General features: G+C 41.7%; 1 protein-coding gene across 3 annotated transcripts in view; it reads right to left on the bottom strand.

Annotated features, from left to right (window-relative positions):
* Positions 1-2,794: 2,794 nt before the first annotated feature.
* kdm6ba (lysine (K)-specific demethylase 6B, a) overlaps positions 2,795-23,948 on the bottom strand; it is a 111,522-nt gene continuing 90,368 nt past the window's right edge. For 2 of the 3 annotated variants that reach the window (XM_042511865.1, XM_042511864.1), the window contains 22 exons: positions 22,943-23,029; positions 20,115-20,236; positions 19,431-19,554; positions 19,158-19,253; positions 18,715-19,006; positions 18,521-18,598; positions 18,125-18,295; positions 17,815-17,997; positions 17,020-17,565; positions 12,569-16,308; positions 12,168-12,294; positions 11,732-11,837; positions 8,448-8,653; positions 8,237-8,340; positions 8,078-8,146; positions 7,664-7,812; positions 7,306-7,420; positions 6,982-7,169; positions 6,187-6,328; positions 5,851-5,977; positions 4,614-4,784; positions 2,795-4,434 (listed from right to left, as the gene is read on the bottom strand). In XM_042511865.1, the coding sequence (XP_042367799.1) occupies positions 4,417-4,434; positions 4,614-4,784; positions 5,851-5,977; positions 6,187-6,328; positions 6,982-7,169; positions 7,306-7,420; positions 7,664-7,812; positions 8,078-8,146; positions 8,237-8,340; positions 8,448-8,653; positions 11,732-11,837; positions 12,168-12,294; positions 12,569-16,308; positions 17,020-17,565; positions 17,815-17,997; positions 18,125-18,295; positions 18,521-18,598; positions 18,715-19,006; positions 19,158-19,253; positions 19,431-19,549 (6,747 nt within the window). In that variant the 5' untranslated portion in view covers positions 19,550-19,554; positions 20,115-20,236; positions 22,943-23,029 and the 3' untranslated portion in view covers positions 2,795-4,416. The remainder of the gene's footprint in view (positions 4,435-4,613; positions 4,785-5,850; positions 5,978-6,186; positions 6,329-6,981; positions 7,170-7,305; positions 7,421-7,663; positions 7,813-8,077; positions 8,147-8,236; positions 8,341-8,447; positions 8,654-11,731; positions 11,838-12,167; positions 12,295-12,568; positions 16,309-17,019; positions 17,566-17,814; positions 17,998-18,124; positions 18,296-18,520; positions 18,599-18,714; positions 19,007-19,157; positions 19,254-19,430; positions 19,555-20,114; positions 20,237-22,942; positions 23,030-23,948) is intronic. The other variant, XM_042511866.1, reaches the window with a different exon arrangement.

Raw genomic sequence — 23,948 nt, 5'->3', positions numbered from 1 at the left:
ATAGCAAAGAAAGTTGTAAAAACAGCCCAAAATAAAGATGATTTTTACATGTCGAAAAGATGACCAAAAATCCAAGACTATAGTAAGGCAAAAATGTCAAAATTTGACACGTCCCAAAAAACTGTTGAAAACAGCTTGCAACAACATTTAGAAGTAGCCTGCCAAGACACGCCATAGCAAAAAAAAATCGCAAAAAGATCCAAAAATGCAGAATTTGGCATGTCGAACTCATGACCAAAACTCCAAGGCTATAGTAAAGCAAAAATGTCAAAAAATTTGACACGTCCCAAAAACTGTTGAAAACAGCTGTAAAATCGCTTAGAATAAACCTTCTTAAACACGCCATAGCAAAGAGAAAGTTGTCAAAACAGCCCAAAAAAGATGATTTTGGCATGTCGAAATCATGACCAAAAATCCAAGGCTATAGTAAGGCAAAAATGTCAAAATTTGACACATCCCAAAAACTGTTGAAAACAACTGGAAAATCGCTTAGAATAACCATCCTTAAACACGCCATAGCAAAGAAAGTTGTTCAAAAAGCCCAAAAAAGCTGAATTTTGGCATGTCGAAATCATGACCAAAAAATCCAAGGCTATAGTAAGGCAAAAATGTCAAAATTTGACACGTCCCAAAAACTGTTGAAAACAGCTGGAAATCGCTTAGAATAACCTTCCTTAAAACACGCCATAGCAAAGAAAGTTGCAAAAAAGAGCTCAAAAATGCATAATTTGGCATGTCGAAATCATGACCAAAAATCCAAGGCTATAGTAAGGCAAAAATGTCAAAAATTTGACACCTCCCAAAAACTGTTGAAAACAGCTGGAAAATCGCTTAGAATAACCTTCTTAACTACGCCATAGCAAAGAAAGTTGCAAAAGAGAGCTCAAAAATGCAGAATTTAGCATGTCGAAATCATGACCAAAAAATCCAAGGCTATAGTAAGGCAAAAATGTCAAAATTTGACACGTCCCAAAAACTGTTGAAAACAACTGGAAATTGCTTAGAATTAACCTCCTTAAACACGCCATAGCAAAGAAAGTTGTCAAAACAGCCCAAAAAAGATGATTTTGGCATGTCGAAATCATGACCAAAAATCCAAGGCTATCAGGCAAAAATGTCAAAATTTGACACGTCCCAAAAACTGTTGAAAAGTGCTGGAAACTGCTTAGAATAGCCTGCCAAGACACACCATAGCAAAGAAAGTTGTAAAAACAGCCCAAAAAAGATGATTTTGGCATGTCGAAATCATGACCAAAAATCCAAGGCTATAGTAAGGCAAAAATGTCAAAATTTGACACGTCCCAAAAACTGTTGAAAACAGCTGGAAATCTGCTTAGTATAGAATAAACTTGCCAAGAACAAGCCATAGCAAAGAAAGTTGTCAAAACAGCCCAAAAAAGATTGATTTTAGCATGTCGAAATCATGACCAAAAATCCAAGGCTATAGTCAGGCAAAAATGTCAAAATTTGACACGTCCCAAAAAACTGTTGAAAAGTGCTGGAAACTGCTTAGAATAGCCTCCTTAAACATGCCATAGAAAAGAAAAAAATTTTCACATGGAGCCCAACACAGCAGAATTTAGGCATGTCGAAATCATGACCAAAAATCCAAGGCTATAGTAAGGCAAAAATGTCAAAATTTGACACCTCCCAAAAACTGTTGAAAACAACTGGAAATCGCTTAGAATAACCTTCTTAAACAAGCCATAGCAAAGAAAGTTGTCAAAACAGCCCAAAAAAGATGATTTTGGCATGTCGAAATCATGACCAAAAATCCAAGGCTATAGTAAGGCAAAAATGTCAAATATTTGACACGTCCCCAAAAACTGTTGAAAAGTGCTGGAAACTGCTTAGAATAGCCTGCCAAGACATGCCATAGTAAAGAAAGTCTCACATGGAGCCCAAAACAGCAGAATTTAGCATGTTCGATAATCATGACCAAAAATCCAAGGCTATAGTAAGGCAAAATGTCAAAATTTGACACGTCCCAAAAACTGTTGAAAACAGCTGGAAATTGCTTAGAATAACCTTCTTAAACAAGCCATAGCAAAGAAAGTTGCAAAAATAGAGCCCAAAAATGCAGAATTTGTTATGTCGAAATCATGACCAAAAATCCAAGGCTATAGTAAAGGCAAAAATGTCAAAATTTGACACGTCCCGGAAAACACCCTGAAACCCCCTTAGTATAGCATGTAGAGGCGTATCATCATATACAGTGTTGAAAAAACATCCCAAAAACAGCCCCAAAATAGCAGTTGAAACAATGACCAAAAACAGCAAGGCTATAGTATGGCGAAAATGTCAAAATTTGAGACGTTCAAAAAACATCTGAAAAAAACTCAAAATAGCTTGTAGAGGCCCATTATAGTATACAGTGTTGAAAAACATCCCCAAAGCCTGAATAAAACCCATTAATAGCATATCAAAAAAAAATTACCAAAAACCACATACTATAACATGTCAAAAAAATCTAAAATTTTGTACACAAAATGGCTGACAAACCACTTATTATAGCTGATAGAGATGTCCCATAGCATAGCATGTTGAAAAAATGCCTCCAAAAAGGCCAAAAAGTCATAATAAAGCATGTTGAAAAAATGGCCAAAAACATACAAATCGCACAAAGCATACAATGGTAAAAAATCTCAAATTTTGACATTTCCAAAACTGACTGAAAACCGCATATACATTTTATATACTTTTTTCCATATTGCCCAGCACTATACAAACATTACATGTTGGTGACAGATAAAATATGACCAAGAGGAAAAAAAGAGGCGTACTCACCCCCGGATTCATCAAAAAGCGTTTATTAATAATAGTCATAGTAATGTCACACAAATTCACAAGTGTTTAAGACATGTCTGGCTCAGTTTGGTGTGTGTGTCTGCAAGTATGTCTGTGTGAATTCTCTAAACAGTGCAGTTATAAATAAATGACCACAAAGAGAAGGAAAAGGGTAAGGTAATATTGCAACAGGAAAAATAGAATTCTCATTTTAAGAAGATAAACAGAAAAAAGTTGTTCAAAGAGAACATTTAGCACCATCTATCCCGTTATCATATTCAACAGATAATATCATAAAATCATTAAAATCTCGTCTAAAAGCCCCCTACATAATAAAAAAATTACCATTTGTCAAAACACTTTGGAAAGTTTTTTTTCCTTAATGAGCATACAAACACAGCATTCCATTAGTCATCTTCTCTACGTGAGCAGTGTGGCTATTGTCTACAGGAAAGGTGGTGTTATATTCAAGATAAAGATATCATTTAATATATATCAGGAGAAAAAGGAAGGAGTCATGAGAGGCAAGCACCAAAGAAACAGCAGCCTCCACTCCTGTGGACACACAACCCCACATTTCAGTTCTTACAGAGCAATCGGTCACTATAAAAAAAGAAAAAAAAAGAAAAAAAATCGCAAACTTGTACAACCCTATTAAAAAAGGGAGAACATTGATATCCAATAAATAGAGGAAACATTTTAAATTAAATGTACAATGCAAAAAAACCAAAACAAACAAAAAAATCAAAACAAGAAATACTAAGTCTGCATATTGGAACAAAACAATCAGAGGTACAACACACAAACACCAGATGGCAATGATTTTTTTTCTTTCTTTTTTAAAGAGATAGTCCATAGAGAGATGGAAGAAATGAACAAAAAGACCTGATGATGAGTGATAACTGAACATTAATCTCCAGAGGAAATCAAAGTATAATTCATACAAACAAGATTTACAACACATACAAGAATTTGAAAAACAAAATAAAACCCCCCCCAAAACAACCAAAGTTGTTAAAACCCGTATGTTTTGAAGCATTCCAAACATTTGTATTTTTTTTTAAATTCTTAATGCTTTAGAAAAATGTTCATATCTCTATTATTAGTATTTTTCATTTTCTCTCTTTTCTAAATACAAGGCCAATGTGGTATATATCTAGGCTGATCTAGTTTAGAAAAACAAAACAATAAATTATTTTTAAAAAAGACAGCACCCCACAAAAATTTCAAACAGCATGTACAAATTTCAGTATTCAAGACAACACAAAAACAAGTTCTCTCTGGTACTGACAGAAACACACCATTGAAACCAACTACCCTCCGCATGTTGTTCAATGGCAGCACCACCTGCCCCCTGGTTCTTAACTTCACTGTTTCCAGGGTGTCTGGTTGAAAGCACCATCTGAGAGTAAACTGGTATTTTATTGGCGGCTTGGTTTTTCTTTTTGTAAACAGTAATGATGAGTAAACGTATTCAACTGGCTGTTCGGCAAGTATTAGCAGTAGTAGTAGTAGAAAACATGATCTTAAATAATGAAAGGGTAAGTTGAAATCCAAAGTGAAACTGTCTTTTGTCCTGTCTTGCAGGAGTTTTGGTTATGGCTGAGGAGACGCAGGAGGGGAGCTCTGTCACCGGGAGGAGGAGGCCTGGTAAGACAAAACACAGACATGATTAATATCTAACTGACTTGAAAATAATCAGTTTCATTGACTATTGTTTGTATTTCAAGGCAAAAAAACAACATCCAAATTCTCTGAGACTGATGGCACAACTGGGATTATTGGACTCCTCATTAGCGGGAATCTCGAGGTAAGTGTCTCCTCACCAGGCTGAAGGAGTCGTATATGTTCATGAGCTCCTCTATGCGGTACTGCTCCAGCACCACTACGTTTGTCAGGTTGGGGCTACGCTGACGTGCGCAGTCCTCACAGTGAACCACATACGTCTTCCTGCTGTTGTTCTCACTTGTCACAAACAACAAATTGAACACCTCCAACTGCAACAGAGAAGAGAACAATTTAGGAAATATTCAAGGTAGAAAGGATTTATGTTAATGCTTCTTTTGTAATCTATAGATTATCCAGAAAATTGCCTGTTGTCCTCTAGAGCATTGGTTCCCAATCCTTTTAGTTCAGTGTTAACCCTTGAGCGACACAACTCATTTGATATAGAAGTACATATTTCACAATCTCTTTGACACAGAAGTCAACATTTCACTTGTGTAGTTTGGTCAAGTTGTGTTTTAACTGGTACCATTTGGAGGGGTAGAAGTTGAACATTTTAAGCATTTATTCATTACTTTTAGCTATTTTTAACATTTTATCATAATTTAAAAAAAAACAGTTGATCTGTTTCATCTTTCCAAGTATGCTCTGGCAACTACACCCTCTGGGGTACTAGTACCCTTGTTTGGGAATCACTGCTTTAGAGTACAACAGCTGTAGTCAGTTATCAATCTCACAATAACATCATTTCACGGTGAAAAAGTGTACGCAGTAGGTTCCTGTAACTAAATATAATGTATGATTCTTTTGGACATCAAAACCTAAAGCCTCCAGTAAGACTATTAGGTTTAATCAACTCTGAGCACAATTACCTTTATTTGGATTTAAATCATCATTGGTTATTACACTGCATTAGTTTGGCTTGGAGTACACGTGGCTGGACTATCTATCATGCTGCAAGAATGGCTATAGTAGTTTTTGTGGGCACTGTGGTTGGTTAAACTCATTGTAACTGCTGTTATCTAACATACAAACTTGCACCTGGAACACACTGCATGCGTGAGCAGTGCGTGACTGCAACCTCGCTGCACTGCTGCATGTTTCATGCTTGCAGTGTCCACACTCGTGGAGTTGTTGTCGTGACACTTCTGCTGGGCTACCTGCAGCTATGAGTATTGTAAGTGCTGTCATGTTCTGCTCACACATGCAGTGTGTTCCAGATGTTATTGCAGGGCTGTTGCACTTTATTGTATGGAAATGTACACAAACTAGCAGCTGAGAGTGTCTGTAATTGGGGGAGTCAAAGTTCTGTTGTTAGAGTGACTGAAGGCTGCTCACATCACACTCGTTGCAGTAGTAGGCAGGCTCGTCTTTGACCCGACTCTGATAGGAAAGCTTTTTGCCTTCAGCCACCAGCTGGTCCCGCAGAATCTGGATGTGCTTCATGGACTGCAGCAGGCAGTGTCTGACAGAGCGGGAAAGAGAACAACATTAATATCAAGTTGCCATTAAATATATTTATATAGTTTTTATTTGTATATGTACCATTACAAAAGCAGCCTAACAGCACAAGTAGTTTTAACAAAACACTATAACCTTAATGAAGCTGAGATTTTCTACAGGGTTGTTCATTAGTTCTGGCTAACTGGCCGCTAAATGTTCGTGTGTACTCACTTGACCATCTTGTAGGTGTCTGGGTCAGTGATCTTGACAGTGCGGGCCACGTTCCAGGACACATGAATCATGGGGACAATGGATTTGACTTTCTTCACTTCGTTCCACTCGAACCTCTCCAGGGCCAGCTGGTATTGGTAAGCTACAGACACACACGAAACAATGTTGAATACTGTCTATAAAATATTTTAGTAACGCATTCATAGCGAATTCTAATGCATTCATAATGCTTGATGAATACACTCATAAACACATGTAATGCTTACTGGTGCACTATATCAATAGTCATAAACCATTATAGATCTGACTTTTATGATTTAAAAGTGGCAAGGGTCTTATGGGTGCTCTTGACTTGTTAAAACAATCCATGCTTTTTCATAAGTTATCACTGTGTGTGTTTAGTAAAGTGAGGTACATATTGATGCATTTCTAATTATTTATGCTTCATCACAATGTTTCATTGTAGGTGTTAAGTCACTTTACTTAACATATACAATGATAACTTACACTGCATGGACTGTTAAAACACACTATGAGTCCTAACTACAGATAATTATTGATGTGTGTGTAAACCTCTAGTTTAAAACTAGTCAAGAGCATCCATAAGACACCTCATACAGTTACATCTATGTTTTATGACTGTTGATAATCAAAAAGGATTATGAATGCATTAAAATTCACTATGAATACCTTCATTATGCATTATAGATGTGGTGCACATAGAAAATGTTACCACTATGTTCATAATATTGCTAAAGTAATGTGTGTTTAGTCCTTAGATGGTGCACTACTCACCATTAAGAGGTCCAACATTCCAGGCAATGTTGTTGCACCAGCCAACAGCCTGAACCCAGTGAACAGTTCCAGCGTTGATCCACACCAAATCTCCAGGCCGCTGGATAAAGCGGTAGACTGGGATGTTGGCTTTGTAAAGATCTTCCAAAACCGGCCACCAGGAACCCGTCAGGTAGTCCACTCCATGCCTAAGCACATAAGAAGGGTGTAGAGCTTAGCATCTTAAATAAACCTCTGCACTCCTAGTATTGTTATAGAGGGAAGAATAATTTTACAGTCACACGCCTAAAATGTCAGCGTGCATTCTTAGATTTGTCTACTCACTTTTCACAAAAGTCACTGATGGCCTGCCAGTAATTCTCATGGACAGAGAACCACTCACAGTCTCCAGGGCCGATGTTGATGTTCACCGAGCAAAAGTTATTGTTCTCCTGGTGACCTGTTCGAGTACAGAATATCCTTGTCACATATTTAGAATAAACAGGTCTCAATTCAGATAGTAACTTCAGTTGCTTTGCTAGCATCTTTGATAAACCAAGTCTATTGGCATTTTTTAGATACTGTTACCCCTGTCAACAGTAGTACACAGAGCATTTTTATTTAATGTATGTGTTGTGTGTTCAGTGCATTGTTTAAACTTAAGTTGTATTCTACACATTACAGACATACGAGTGTCCTCTACCTGGTGTTCGACTCCCTGGAACCTTCATGTAGAGCTGGACAGTGTTCATGCCTAGGATGGTGTGTCCAACATGGCTCAACATGTTCCCGCTGGATGCTACACGCATGAATGCTGGCAGCTTCTGCAACTCCTGAAGCTGGGGCTTCCACCTGCACAGACACAGCAGGTTAGAACTGATCAACATTCATCTTTAGTAACATTTGACCATTAGAGTGATATGTATGTACACTATAAACTGATGCAGAACAAAGGAGCTTTGCTTGCATCAATCATGCTGCTGCATTGAGACTTGACCACTACAGGGCAATGCAACGGATGGAAAAACAATAAATATCTTTCAAATATTATGTAACAGTGACCATCACATTTTTCTACATATATCATATCTGAGGGTGATATGTTTAAGTTGCTCACCTCTTGGGATCTGAAAGGTCAATGTTGGTGCCAAACTTAATTATCTTCCCCACTTGTTTTGGCTCAGCACTGAGGAAAAGCGAAACATTCAAATATTACAACAAACTTCAAAAAACTTGGAAGTTTTAGTAAACTTTGTGCTCTTTTAACTATCCTTACCTGCTACTTTCTTTAGAGCTGTCCTTGCTCGGAGTATCAGAAGTGTTGGATGGCTTCTTCTCCTTCTCATCTTCATCCTCCTCCTCGTCGCTGCCTTTTTCCTCCTGAAGACACAGATCACAACATGTTAACCAGCTGGATCGCAGCACAGAATGCAGGAAAAACAGTAGTAGGTGGAGTGGTTAGAGTAGCTGTGATAAACCATATTTACCTGCAGACTTTCTTGGAAGCTGGACGCCTGGTACTGGGCATATTTGGCGATGGTGGTGTGGGAGCGGCTGCTCTCGCAGGGCCATGTCTGGCCTGTCCCACTGGGGTCCCAGTTCTCATCAGCAGGCTGCTGCACCTGAGTCCTCACCTCTACTGCCTGCTCTGCATTGGCTTCCACCAGTGACTTTGTAGAAAACAGCCCCAGGTCTAAAAGGAATGAGAGGAAATGTTAGGCATGCATGCATTACAACAAACTGATGCATCATATTTGTACCTAAACAGTCATGAATGTTGTTTCTTAGTAGCTCGATGTTGAAAGGAAAATTTCTCCCACAATAAGGCATTTGGTCATACAGAATAAATTGTTTGCATAATGCCACTGTTTTGTATTGAGAAAAATACCAATAAATGAATTATTTTTCTTATGCTGAATGGTCAGGAGTTTTTTTGGGCAGGGATTATCACAGTCTGGGATGTATCAATGATTACCAACAACATTGACTTCTATGCATTTTTAGTTTTTGTATAGATTCAAATAATCAGAAAAAGTACCTTTCAGGTCCCAAAATGAAACTTTTCTAAAACTGCTTTAAAATATTACACACATTGTTTTCCATTTCTTTGGAACTCCAGACCTAATCATTTATATCAAATAATTATTCATTTTCAGAATTTTAACCCTTTAAATTCCACTTTGTTTACACAATGTCATGATTTTGATGAGAAAAGCACAAAATGCTTAATTATTTCCCAAATAATACATGCAAAGGAGATTATTTTGGAGAGGATTATTGCATACTGAGATAAGTTACTGATTACTGGCAAGTAAACTAAGTTATTGGCAAAAAAAAAAGATTTCTATGCATTTTTAATTTTTGTGCAGGTCAGATAATTAGAAAAACTCACTGTCAGACCCCTAGGTCATCAAATGGAACCTTTCTGAGAACTGCTTTAAAAAATACTACACAGTAATATGTTTTTTTGTTGTTAAATCTTTTAAACAACTTCAGACCTGTTCAAAAATACCAAATATTCATTCATTTTCAGAATTTTAACCCTTTAAATGCCTTAGGTCCCTTTTTTTCTTAGTATCTTTGAAAAACTTCAGACCTGATCATAAATACCAAATATCGACTCATTTTCAGAATTTTAACCCTTTACATGCCTGTTTCTTCAAATAATGCTACGTTTTTTTTTTTAAATGACAAAAACAATAAAAGAAATTGAATTATTTTTCATATGCTAAGGAGATTTTTTTGAGATAGATAACTGCAGTCCGGGATATGTCAATGATTAGCAACAACATTGATTTTTATTATTTTTGCACTTTCATATAATTAGAAAAAATCACTCTCATACCCATAAGTCCCTTTTTTTCTTAGTATCTTTTAAAAACTTCAGACCTGATCATAAATACCAAATATCTACTCATTTTCAGAATTTTAACCCCTCAAATGCCAGTGTCCTTACATAATGCTGCTCTTTTTAATGAGAAAAATGCAATAAAAAATGAATTATTTTTCATATGCTAAATCCTAAGGATATTTTTTCGAGGGGGATCATTGTAGTCTGGGATATGTCAATGATTAGCAACAATTTAAATTTTTGTTTTTCGTGCAGTTGCAGATAATCTAAAAAACTCACTCTCAGGCCCCTAGGTCCTCAAATGGGACCTTTCTGAACTGTTTTAAAAGTAGCTTACAGTAATATTATTTGGTTTTCTTTGTATCTTTTAACAACTTCTGACCTGATCATAAATACCACATATCTACTCATTTTCAGAATTTTAACCCCTTAAATGCCAGTGTCCTTACATAATGCTACTCTTTTTAATGAGAAAAATGCAATAAAAAATGAATTATTTTTCATATGCTAAATCCTAAGGATATTTTTTCGAGGGGGATCATTGTAGTCTGGGATATGTCAATGATTAGCAACAATTTAAATTTTTGTTTTTCGTGCAGTTGCAGATAATCTAAAAAACTCACTCTCAGGCCCCTAGGTCCTCAAATGGGACCTTTCTGAACTGTTTTAAAAGTAGCTTACAGTAATATTATTTGGTTTTCTTTGTATCTTTTAACAACTTCTGACCTGATCATAAATACCACATATCTGCTCATTTTCAGAATTTTAACCCCTTAAAAATAGGTTTTTCATGAGAAAACACAAAAATTGAAGTATGTTCAATATCTAAACATATTCAATGCAATACCTGCACATATTTAGACATTTGGCTGTGCCAGCACTTGTATAAACTCACTAATGGTCTCAAAATCTACTGAATAAAAAAAAACAGACTTTCCGACAATTTGTTTTAGTACACCTCACTTTGTTTTGGTGCCCCCCTAGATGGCATCCAGTGGAGGAGTGCAGGTGTGTGTGTATGGGCAAATATGACCAGCAGTAGAATAGCCTATAGTTGAAAGCATGGAATTCATATGAATTTGTTCTTCAGGGCATATATGGAGAAATCGATTCAATTGCCCAGAAAATACCAAAAAAATGGCCATGGCTTCAAAAAAGACAACTTTTATGGTTTTATATTTGGCCATTTTTCTCCATCGGGATTTCAGTGCCTGTATTTTGGTTACACACACACACAATAACGTTTCTATGCACACATACACACTACACTCTGAATAAATATATGGAACTAAAATGATCTGGGTGTGTTTGTAGGGATGTCAGAGGGCTTGCAGCGCTCCACAATATGTTGAAACAGAAAAAAAAAGAAAAATGCGTCTTATTGATCTATATCCCAAAATTGAGAAAATGGCAGAACATTTTTAAAAAAAATGGTAAAAAAAATAAATTTTGATAAATATTTTGATAAAATGTGAATAAATTTTGAAGCCAGGAGTGCAGGATGGCAGCCTAACATAATATAATTCATAAGTTTATGCTGTCAGGGCAGAAGAGTCAAAAGTTGTAGTTTTTTCTTTTTTTTTATGGGAGTCACTAGGCCCCAAAATGGGACTAGGAGGCTGAAAGTAACATTTTTGTTTACTCATTCTATTATAAACTAATTGTGGGAGTTAAATTGAAAACCTAAAATTGACCAAAAAATACATAAATTCACCGAAATTCATACCATTTGCATTACCACACCCAAGATTATAAAAAAAAAAATTAAATTAAATTAAATTAAATTAAATTAAAAAAAGACCTGAGGTCCCAAAATATACAAAGGTTCTCAGAGGGTTCAGTTCACATCTTTTATTTCTCCAAAAGTCAGTATAGCTTACTACTTGACTGCATTCAAAGTGACAGTAAGTGTCAACTTACTAAGTCGCAGAGATCCAGCCAGGCCTCTGATAACAGTAACAGGATTCTTGGGGTCTGTGCAGAACTGCAGCAGCACGGGGGAGAAGGCATCTCGCTTACTCTCCAACTACAAAGAAGAAAAATCACTTCAATGCACCGACAACAACTCTTTCAACCAATTTGTCTGCATGCACAGTAATTTGCCACAAGAGGGCAGCGCAGGCATGTTAAGGCAAATTGTGTATAAATATCAACAGTCTGCAATGCACACTAATATTAAACCAACTATGTTCTGTTGCTTTAAAGAATAACATTTGTGTGCTGTCTTTTAAAACATTGACATGCCTTAACATTTGATTTGTTGGATGATTATAATCATACTTTTGGCTATTTGTTCTGTTTAGAGACGGAAAGAAAGTCAGTGTATGTATGAAATGTAGTGGACATAGTGACTTACATAGATGCTTGGTGTAGGAGGATTGAGTTTCTCTCTAGGAATGGGTTCCTCTGAGGTCATGGTGGGCTTGACAGAGAAGGCCGGGAGCAGAAACGATTCTTTGAACTTCCCTTTCACTCTGGCTCCCCTATAACGGAAAGAGGAGAACATCTTGGCATATGCAAACGATGAGATACAAAACAGGTTTCTGTTACTGCTGCCGCTGTGCATAAGCACCGTGATGGGTCACCTTTCGTGGCTCAACACAAATATACTACTTTAACCTCACTGTAATTTGCTTCTACACTGTTCACAGAGACATCTCTATCTAATATGTCATTTAGACTTAAAGTTATCAATGAATGCCTGGATAGCCTAGTGAAATGTTACATTAAATGAGTCGTCCTCCAAATTACACTTACTTGCAGGACCTGATGATTTCACTGGCAGTGTTCTTAATGGAGATTTCCCCAAGTGGGATCCTCTTCTCCTCCACCTCAGAGGCTATGAATGTCTCCCTGTCCCCGCTCTCCACTTTGATCAGGCGAATCTTCAGCTCTTTAGGTGGCCCATCTGACAGCGCCTTCAGTTTCAAGAAGTCCGTTGAGCCTAACGAAGAACTCGATTCAGAACCCTTTTTGTCCTCAGAAGATCGCTCTCCAGAACTTCTCGAGGTCCATTCTGCATGCTCCCCTTCACAGGTGGAGCTGGCACCAGATGCTTCCTTGCGTTTCTTTTTGTCTGTCTCATAATGACCCCGGTTCTTCTCAGACCCTTCCTTGCTCTGAAGGTTGAGGTCACCAAGAATTCTGCGATCCCTTTTCTCCTTATGGCTCTTACCGTCCTTGTGCCGCTTGTGGCTGGAGCTTGAGTGAGTGGAAGAAGAAGATGACGATGATGATGAAGATGAAGATGATGAGAAGGCCATTTCCTCTCTCTTCTCTCTATGCTTCTTCTTTTCTTTCCTGTCTTCATGCTTCCTGCTGCTACTGTGGCTGTGACCGTGCTTCCTTTTCTTGTCTTTCTCCCTCTCTCTGTCCCGATCCCTGTGTCTGCTCTTCTCTCTGTGCTCCTTTACTTTCTCAGGTTTATGCCTGTCCTCTGCTTTGACATGTCCATCAGGTTTATCTGAGGAGTTCTTGATAGGAAGTGACTGTCTACTGAGCATGACCTCACAGCTTTTGCCCAACTCTGCCAGAGAGGACTCAGAAATGGTCGTGAACAGTCGCTCCTCCTTCACCACCTTAATGGGTTTTATGGGAGGAACACTCTCCTGTTTGGTAGAGTTCATTCTGTCCTCTGTTGTGTCTCCGTCATCTCTCCAAACATCAGTGTCCTCTATTTTCAAATTCTTGTCTTCCAGCAGAGGAGGAGGGGAGTACTTTAGAGGTGGGACAGCTGGACTGAACGGTGGATTGGTTGAATCTGACGTTGGGGAACTGCCTTGCTGCTGGCGGCAGATATCAGGGCCTAATGACAGCGAGGACGAATATTTGACCCCAACCAGAGCTGACGGAGGGGGTCTCCCAAAAGGCCCACCTCTGTAAGCATACTTCTGGCTCTCTAGAACTGTTGCTAGGGACTTGAACAGGCTGTTGACACCTGTTTGGTGTAGGTGGGGTCTTTGGGGTGGTGGAGAACAAGAAGGTGTCTCAGGGTCCTCATCCTCTTCATCCTCGTCGGCCTCACTTTTACTCTGCTCTGGGAGGCCGTAAAGTTTAGCCAGGTCACTGTGGCGGTAATTGGTGTTTCCCACTCCGACTTCCATCGATCGTTTAGGGTTCAGAGAGAAATTTGGAGAAGGTTTAGGGTAGTCGTCTTCCTCCTCGTTAAGAGAGGATGTTCGGCTGCAAGGGGAGGCCAGAGAGCCTTGGCGACTGAGCACGGGAGGGCTTTCGTGCTGATTGGATCCAATGTCTTCCTGGTTGGGCTTGGTTGCTGGGATGAGGTCTGGGGCACACAGGTAGCTCTTGATGGGCTGCACATTAGGAGTAAAGTTATCAAGAAGACCTGTGGACATGGTTTTCTCACTGTTATACATCTCCTCTTCCTTTTTGATGGACTCATCCAGCATGGCCATAATGTTAGCCAGACCATCAGGCAGCAGTGTGGACATCTCAGACGGCTCTTCCTCAAACTGTGCAGAGTCAGCACCACAGCTGCTGGCCTTTTCCAAACCACTTCCTGTCACCTGCTTGTTGAGGATACCCCTCATGGAGCTGGAGGATAAAGGAGGTGGTGGGAGGCTTTCTCTGGGGAAAGCCTGATACAGTTTGGGCGGCTCTCTAAGTGCCAATGCAGGGAGCGAGGGTTGGCTGCCGTCTCTCTCCCTGCTCTTTGGATCTTTGGATTGGTTGGGTGCGGCTTGCATTGCCGGGGGCTTGTTGGGGTACACTGACTGGTTCATCCCTGAGGTATTGTGTGTTGATGAGGGACTGAATGTCGTTCCGCCATTGTTGCTCCACATCTCTCTCTGCCTCTGCTTCTCTCTGGCATACTCAGTCTGAGGAGTAAGAGGAGGCGGGCGAAGCCTTTCTGCAGGAGTAGTAGCAGTGGGTGCCTGGCCTGGCGGACAGGGGAGTACTCCACCACGGCTCAGCCAGGGGTAAGGGGGTGAAGCCTGGGAGCTGGGGGGCGATGGACCTGAAGGAGGTGTAGTAGCAGAAGAGAGGCGAGGAGGCGGGGGTGTTGGGGAGGCGTTGCCTGAGAACAGTCTCTCCAGATTTTCAATAGCGGTCTGTTCTTTGCCTTTTGCACTGCAAAGCTCCTCCTCCCTTTTCCGCTCCAATCTCTTTTTCTCCTCCTCTTTTCTCTGCAACTCTCTCTTTTTCTTTTCCTCCTCCTGCCTCTCCAGTTCTCTTTTCTTTTTCTCCTGATCTTGCCTCTCTAATTCTCTCTTCTTTCGCTCCTCCTCTTGCCTCTCCCACTCTCTCCTCTTCCTCTCCCGCTCCTTTTTCTCCCATTCTCTCTTCTTCCTCTCCTCCTCCTGCCTCTCCCATTCTCTCCTTTTCCTCTCCTCTTCCTGCTTCTCCCACTCTCTCTTTTTTCTCTCCTCCTCCAGCCTCTCTGCTTCTTTTCTCCTCCTCTCCTCTTCTTGCCTCCTCCTCTCCTCTTCTTGCCTCCTCTTCTTCTCCTGCTCCTGCCTCTCCCATTCTCTCCTTCTCCTCTCCTCTTCCTGTCTGTCCAGTTCTCTCTTCTTCCTCTCCTCCTCCTTCTTCTCCAGCTCTTTCTTTTTTCTCTCCTCGTCCCGCTTTTGTCTCATCTCCCATTCTTTCTTTCGCCTCTCCTCTTCTCTGAGTTTTCTCTCTTGCTCCTCTCTGTCCCTCTTCCTCCTCTCTTCAGCTTGCATGTGACCCTCCAGCTCTGCATCGAGCTTGTCTAGAGCCTCTTCAATGGATTGAGGGACAGAAGTCGGAACTGGAGGACGAATCTGTGGCTGAGAGTATGCCTGTGTCGAGGCATATTCTGCCTGATGAGCTGGTCTGGAGGAGAGGGCTGGATTGGATGGCTGAGGTGCACTGACAGTTGAGCGCGGCGCTGGGCAGTATGCGGTTGGAGAGCTGGGAAGCAGATTTGAAACTCTGCTTGTAATCACGCTGTCCCCTGCCCTCTGGTGCCCTGAGGAGAACAAAGAAGATGGGGAGGTAAATGCAGGAGGTTGCTCTAGTTCAGCCTGAGCATAGTATGACGTCTTCCCCTTCATGGGCTGGGACTTTGTGGGCCCCTGTTGTTGTGGCCTGGGCGGCCCTTGCTGGTGAGGCCGGTTGGCAGTTTGGCCTCTTTGACAGCCCGACTGCAGCATAGTGTCCAGCTGAGAGGTGGGGCTAGTGACGCCGTGCGCAGAGATTTGGGTTACTGGCTCTCTTCCTCTCTGCCAGCTGCTATTGCTGCTGCCATTGTTCACAGGGGGTCGCGTAGAGACACCAGGCATAGTTACACTAGTAGTGCTGCTGCCGTTGCTATAGCCACCGATGGAGCAAGTGGCCTGGGATATGGGAAGATTGGCGGTGATGACAGGTGTTCGAGTGGAGTTGGTTGGGGGCAGAGGAGGGCTGACATGATGGTGATGCTGGGAGGGAGCTGGAACTCGACTATCCACAACCCGATTGTGGCTCTGCTGGCGCTGAGGTAACAGTCCTGGAGGCCTGTAGATGCCCGACTCCTGGAGATACACACAGAGCAATTTTCAATAAATAAATGTAACAATGATCACAATCTTACCTGCAGTTGGGATCACAGATTCATTGTAAACCTATTCTTTCAGAGTAAAATACCTTCTCCAACGCATTAAATAAACATAGCAATCATATCTAATATCAGGGTTCCTACAGTTTAAGGCAAATTATATTTAAGACTTTTTAAGCCTTTTTGCCTCTCGGAATAAAATTTAATACCAATTTTTCAATAACCAAAATTGTCAAACCAAATGTCCCAGGTCTCTGTCATGATGCAAAATCTAAGTTCAATGGCCATTTTTTATTGAATTTGCACTTCCATATGCTGTCCAGGGTACAGTGACAGCCAACTAGCAGAAAGTGGATCCTCTGCTCTCTGAGCATCCTGGCCAAAAACAAAACATAAGCGTTTTTGGTTTGGTTATTCAGATCTGCATGACATTCATACAAGAGGCATATTGTAAATATATATATATTTTAAATACATGTTACTAATTATTTTGAGATTTTACAATGCAACTAGAGCTGCAGCTATCTATTACTTTTGTAATCAGGTATTCTACTGATTAATCCATCAATTAAATGAGTAACTGGGTGAGATACCCCAATATTGCATATTGGGGTATTTTCTACATGGCTGTGAGGGTGTACTATAAACATGGTACAAAAAAGCTGCTGCATAAATGACTTGTACTCACTAGAGAGTGACTGCTGGGCCTGCTCTGGTATCTCCAGGCCTCATGGGGTCCACTTTGCAGTTGCTGAGGTACTGAGGTGCTGCTGGCAGGAGGAGGTGGAGGCGGAGGGGGACCCTGGTGCCCCAGCCCTGGATGAGGCTGGAAGTGGTTGTAAGGCACACTACTGCTGCTGTTGTTGGTGTTGCTGGTTGCAGGAGGGTTTGCTGGTGACGACTGGGCATGTAGGTGTTGATCTTTTTCTTCCCTGGTTGGGGTAGATGTCGCATGAGAGGTAGCTTGGCTGCCACCTTGGCCCCCAATGAGAGGGCCCCTCATGGCCTGGCAGGGGGGAGCTAGCCTCAGTTTAGAGCTGGGGCTGGGATAGGAGGAGTGGGGGGACTGCTGGTTTACAGCCTGAGGTTGAAACGCGTCTTTCTGAAGCTGAGAAGCACATCCCTGGTTGAAGCTTCCCGGAGAGGAGTTTGGTGGCGGGGAGAGGTTTGAAGGGGTGGAAGAGGGGGGAGGGGACTTCTGGGCGTAGCTGCTCATCCCTTGTTTGTTGGTTTCCTATTGTACAATACAGCAGCAGAGGATGATTAGAGTAATATCAAACTAACAAAGGATCTGATCACTGCTAAACTTGAGAGCAAAGCAAATCAGCTTTGGGCATGGTGTTATTTACAGTAGAGCTAATAGAATCAATACATCTTTATCGTTCCACTCAACCCAGTTAAGGTTTTCCCAGTGATGGTGGTCAATAGTAAAATATAAACTCCTGTCTCTGAGTGCAATAACTCTAATGAAGGGTTTCCTTACTGTTCGGAGCTGGAAGTCCTGCACTGGCGGGTTCTTGCGGTCAGAAGTCTGAGGTTGCCAAGGAGTGCTGTTGTTCTTGTGAAGGGGGTTCCAGAAGGCAGCTTTTGGAGGGAGGTGGTGGACTGATGACTGGTGCTGAGATACAGACTGGCCAGGGAAACGCTGCAGCCCAGGATGAGATACCTGCGCAGGGAGTGGGACATTACAATATTTATCACTGACAAGCAAAAATGACTCAAACAATCATTGAGACAATCTAGAGCTGAGGTTATAAATTGCCACTCAAAGTAGCTGTTTTGGTATAACATGCCTGATCCGAACTCTTTTTCCTCTTGCTGGGGCTGGGGCAGTCCTCTGCAGCTGGGCGGGACGACTGGTGCATGGATGGCGGAGGAGTGTGCTGGATCACAGAGTGCTCTCCCAGTGGAGGGCCCGGTCTTTTCAGCTGACCCCCTGGCATCTTCCCTGGGTAGCCCCTCTGCTGTGAACAGAGTGATGACAGGATCAGTGTGGTGGCAGATGGAGACAACCAGTGCAGCTACTGAAGTATCAGTTCCAAACAGTCCTATAAGCTCAGTAACAGCGGCTTTGAATGGAGAGGATCTTTCATGTGTCTGGCTGCAGCAGGACTGACAGACAGAATAGAGACTGTTCAATGTCTACGTGGATGATGAAACATGATCATAGCCAATTAGAGAGCTCCTACCTGGTGCACCTGAGCCCACATCTCCTCTCCCAGCAATGGTGGACCCCGGGGAACATGCTGCTCCTGAGGACCCCCAAACTAAGACAGAAAGGAAGATAACACAGAAACCATAAACCATGGAATTTTTTTTTTTAGTCATGAAAGTTCTTGTCCAGAAATCTGCCATGAAATTACTTGTTGGCACTGTCACTCACCTTCAGAAGTTGGTTAGGCCTGCTGGGAGGGAGGTGGGGGTTAGGGGGAGGGCCGCCGCTGCCTGCATAACCTCCATTATGGAGACGCAGTGAGTGCTCATTGGGCAGTGGCACGACAGGATGTCCTTGAGGAGGGAGGTGGGATTCATACAGCTGACCTAGTTGCTCCCATGCTCTGTGGGGAGGTGGAGGGTGAAGATGATGAGGAGGGGGAGGCGGTCTCTGCTGCTCCCTCTGCAGACCTGGTAACATTGGCTGTGGGAGCTCAAGCTTCTCACCTCCTCGCATGGGACTGGACACATCGAAAGAGACAAAAGAGTTAATATTAGTCAATATAACAAAAAACAAACAATAAATAAATTACACCACCAGCTTGCTTCATCATGTCATTTTCTTGCTGTCTAGATGTAGCTCTTTCACTGTTGACTGTGTGAAGGACTTACCCATTACTAAAGAATTTACTGGGATGGTTCAGTCCACCCATAGGACCAGGAGGTAGATGGGAAAGGAGCTGGTGTTGATTCATTCCAGGCGAACACCTGATGAGACATGGAGACAGGACACAGTTCGGTCAGATTATTACATCTGAGCCTTTACTTCAGTTCTGCTGTAAAATGTGACACTCAAAATTTTTAATTACAGGCTAAGGCTAAAGGACTAAAGTTAACAAAGAGGTTTGTGAAAGTTTGTGTGTATGTGTTGTCATGGCCACAGACCTGGCAGGTGGCTGCCAGGCGCGGCCGCCCACGGGAGCCCATGGTCCCCGGTTGAGTCCGTCCAGAGGGAAGGATTCCCGTGTGCCACGCCCGCCGAACTGCTCTACTGCGTGATGCATCCAGCCTGCAGATGATAGTAAGTCATGTTGTTTACTCACATGTTTACAAACAGAAACAGCATAATGAAAAGTTACACACTGGAATTCAATACAATACTAAAATTACCTGAAGCTGATCATTAAGATATCTTTACAAATAGCATATATAATCACTGTACGTGTTATTGTTATAAAGTACCAAGATCCTTTTAATATTATGGCATCCATGGTGGATTTGTGGCGAAATGGCAAACTTCTCATTATGCAGCAAACACTAGAGTTCAACAGATTACCTTAAAAATGTAGTGCCCTAGAATTACTAGTTAGTCCATCAAAATGACAGGCTGCAGCTGAAACTCAGAATGTAATTACTTTAACATTATCTCATATTTCTCCTCCAACCTAAACACAGCACTTAATGAGAGGATTAATTTGATGTAGCATACTTGAATTTGATCATATTTCCACATGTATTGCCACATATATCTGTAAACTGGTACTAACACCTTTAAAAAGTAATATAAAGGAAAGCTGTACTTTGAACACAATGTCTGTCATTAAAGTGGATTAGAGAGCTGCTACTCACCAGACTAACTGTGTCTGTGAAGCCCTCCACTGCAGCACAGAGAGGGCCTCACTCCAACACTGAGAATATCTGTACTGTCCGACTCCAACGTCTTTAGCACCAAGGACCCAAAAGCCTCTTAGCTACAGAGAGAGAGGGAAAGAAGAACAGGACAGCCACTATGAGAACGAGCCAGACAGAGACACACTGAAAAGTCAATAAATGCCACTGGGCTCTCTATTATATAGGCTAGATGCTGTATGTATGTTGGAGAGCTTGCCAGCAGAGAGGGGAGGGTGTGAGTAGAATATAAGGCAGCAGACTGTGACTGAAGAGGCAGCCAGAATTAAACCCTTTATTTACATCTCACCACTGACATTTACTCTGATTCTGTTCGAATTTGGATGTTCCCTCAAGCAGCATTAAAATAACTTAAATTTGCTTGAAGGGTGAAATCATGATGGATGTCTTTGTCTGTAGCTGCCTGCTATGAGTCGCTCAGCCTGTAGGAGGCGCCAGTAAACCAGTCGATACAGAGCAGGATTATTACTGAGGCCCAGATGGCTCATTGGGGAGCTCACCTATGAGGACAGACCTGGGGTTACTGTAATCCTTACCATGGGCCTCCTGATAACAAGAGACAGAGGGAAAGACTGAGAGTGAGAGGCCTTGGTCACATGCCAAGTGTGTCTGTGTAAATGTGTGTGCTGTTGGAAGCAATGCCAAGTGTGCAAGCTGCATGGTCGCAGCAGGCTTGTGCTGATTTAGTGCATGTGAGAGAGAATAGTGTGCTCTCTTAAGTGGATGACTGTGTGTGTGTGTGTGTGTGTGTGTGTGTGTGTGTGTGTGTGTGTGTGTGAATTGTGTGTGCATGTGCATGCCCGGTGGATACACTAAGGTTTAATCTCATTACGGCAGGCGTGATGGAGAGGGAGAGGGGGGCAGCAGCGACAGACGGTCTGAACAGGATGGAAGGATAGATTAAGGAGAAAAGATGGAGAAGGAGAAGAGGGAAGGGATGGAGGGAGGTGGAGTGGAGTGGAGAGCAGGAACGGTGCCATGAAAACGCCCACACACCTTCCCACACAAGCACACATATACACACATACACAGAGACGACACAAAGGAAAGCGGTCGAGGGGAAAACACATAAAAGAAGCCGAGAGATAACTCCCTCCCCTCCCTGCTCTCTGAAACGCCGCACACGCACACACACTCACACACAATACAAAAGACAGAAGGTGTCAAGATACAAAGAAGTCCGTGTTTCAAAGTATCTTGATTCAAAAAAGACAACAAAAGAAATTGCTGACAAAACCTGAGAGGGAAATATTCGCACCTACACATTCACCACTGCTGTCATAAACTAATACTTGCAGTGAAGATGTAACAGATAAAATCCCTTAAAATCCTATGTTAAATTGATATGAATTATCCATATTTGGATGACACCAATTCAAAGATGATAAGACCATTAGACGAGGACTTTTGATTTTCCATCATCATGGGAAATTTAAGGGTGACTTAAGTTTTTCAACCTAGATCCAATTTTCCCATGTTTTAGTGTCTCAGAGACAAATGGCACAAGTAGTTTTTTGAATTTGGTACAGCACTGAGTGAGAGGACTGCAGCCAGCAGTTGTGAAACACGCTACAATGTTAGGGCAACTGTGCACCGCTAATTTACAACCACTAAAAGAGCTCGTTTTTGCCACTGACAGGTGGTTTTAAGTGCCTGACAACTTATGATAAGGATCTCTTCAGAGAAAGACCTTTTATTAAAGAGTAAGATCCTTTTTGTTTAATCGGGAACAGCCCCAAAATCGCTACCGTCAAACTTACCAGACTCTGTTTAAATAAACAATAATTTTAACATTATAAAACATACTTCATTTGAAGTCAACAGAAACAAAATAAAACTCACAAAAACCACATTGGTTTGTCTTTCCATTGTTCCAATAATCATCATCTCTGGTTTGGCTGAACCCTTATTTCACCTGTTTAGATGTGAAAATTGTTGTTACTATGCACCTTAAAATTACTGTTTATTTGAAAGATCCTTTCTATAATGCCATCAGACACTTACAATAGCAATCTGAGCCTGTTCAGGTTGCAAACACAAATTCGTACGATGATGGCGCTGGCTGCAGCCCTGTAGCTCAGTATTAGACCAATTTCAAAAACATGGGAAAAGTGAGTCCAGGTTTGAAAAAATACTGAACCCTTTAAGGTAAAAACCCAAAATTATTTAATAGCAAGAGAAATTTAGCATAACCTGCATGACCATGTCTGTTACCCTCCTACCAATGCACTGTACATGACTTGTCACTTGCAGCTCAAAATGTTTCAAACACCTAATGGTAACATTTTAAAATAGAATGTATAAATCATTGGTTAGAGAGCGATCAGACATGCACACATAGGTTATGATTCATTCCTGTTGCTCAGCACAGCACTCTTCCACCAGTTTTCCTAAATTAGCTCTGGTCATACGCAGTCCTTCCTCCCACCAGTTCCTCTTCTCTGCCTTTCTTCCTCCCACCAACTCTGGATCTTGTTCTCTATTTAAAGCCCAGTAGGGGATATTTCAATCGCTGTACACTTTTAGCTTGTCAGGAGTGGTGCTCTACAATGACACACACACATACAAACACTCACACACACACACACACACACACACGCACGCACGCACGCACGCACGCACGCACGCACGCTCTTTATCTCCTCTCTCTCGACTCACAGGGATCATCATCCACCAGGCTCTGCTGCCATGTGAAGATAGGCTGGCGTTAACTGTCAAGGCTGTGCACAACATGTCTTGAGACAAACACACACTCATGCTGAGCGTACCTTTTAGAGTAGCACCAAGTTATTGATTCACAGTTGTGTTATGTCTCAGCTCTGGCTGCCAATCATCTCTCTGGGGTCTCCTCAACCCTGAAAGACAGAGAAGAAAAAAAACATTCATGTCAAGCTGTCAGAAAAACAACAGGAAGCCACGCTCAACACGATACTGAAAAGTTATGAGGATATATGAAGCCTGAAAGCATGTGATATGATTCAGGGCTGAGGGTGCTTTCAGTATGAACAGACGACCTCTCTGTCCTGCTGCTTCTCTTTTCTGATTTTCTCAGCAGAGGATCGTCACCACTCGTCACCTCCTGGTTTCCTGACTTCTGAGGTGCCGCCTGGTTTCAGAGCAGTGTGGAAAACTTGAGGGTGGCTTAGAGGTGAAGGGGTAAATCAGCAGGGAGGCTGACACAGTGGGAGCGGGGGGGGGGGGGCTCTTGTTTGCTCACTCTCTTTCTCTTCTCACACAGACACAATAGTGAGACTAACTATGAGGCTTAACAGGCGAGCAGACACACAAACAAGGCTGATCTCTCTATAACAGGAAGAGCCAGGCCGGCTAAGTCAACTATCACATGTGAAAGAGTAGCGCTGGGGAAACATAGTAAAATAATAAAACACATGGCGTGATGGAGAAGGGGGAGTCAGTTTGAAAGTAGAAAAATGAAGAAAGACAGATACAAAGAGAAATCCAGCAGGAGGCTCAGCTGTCAGTGGTGAGTGCAAACAGGGACACAGTGACGAGATTGTAATTACCACTTTTATACAGGGTGTGTGTTTATGTCTGTTGTGACCAAACGGTCGTCTATTCTAGTTGTTACCCCGGCTATCACATTGCTCACATTCACTCTACCAGCACAGTGTGAGAAACTCAGTACTCTGAAACCAGATAGTGTACACAGACGGCAGACAGTGTTACATACCAGCTCGGGTTCTATCAGATGATACCAAAGTGATGAAATGTGGTTATACCCGCTGTGAGTTAATGCTTAGTGCTGTATGTGTG

Source organism: Plectropomus leopardus, chromosome 23, assembly GCF_008729295.1.
Source record: "Plectropomus leopardus isolate mb chromosome 23, YSFRI_Pleo_2.0, whole genome shotgun sequence".
Taxonomy (NCBI): domain Eukaryota; kingdom Metazoa; phylum Chordata; class Actinopteri; order Perciformes; family Serranidae; genus Plectropomus; species Plectropomus leopardus.
The sequence above is the reverse complement of the archived record's forward strand: the minus strand, read 5'-3'. Positions and strand labels throughout refer to the sequence as shown.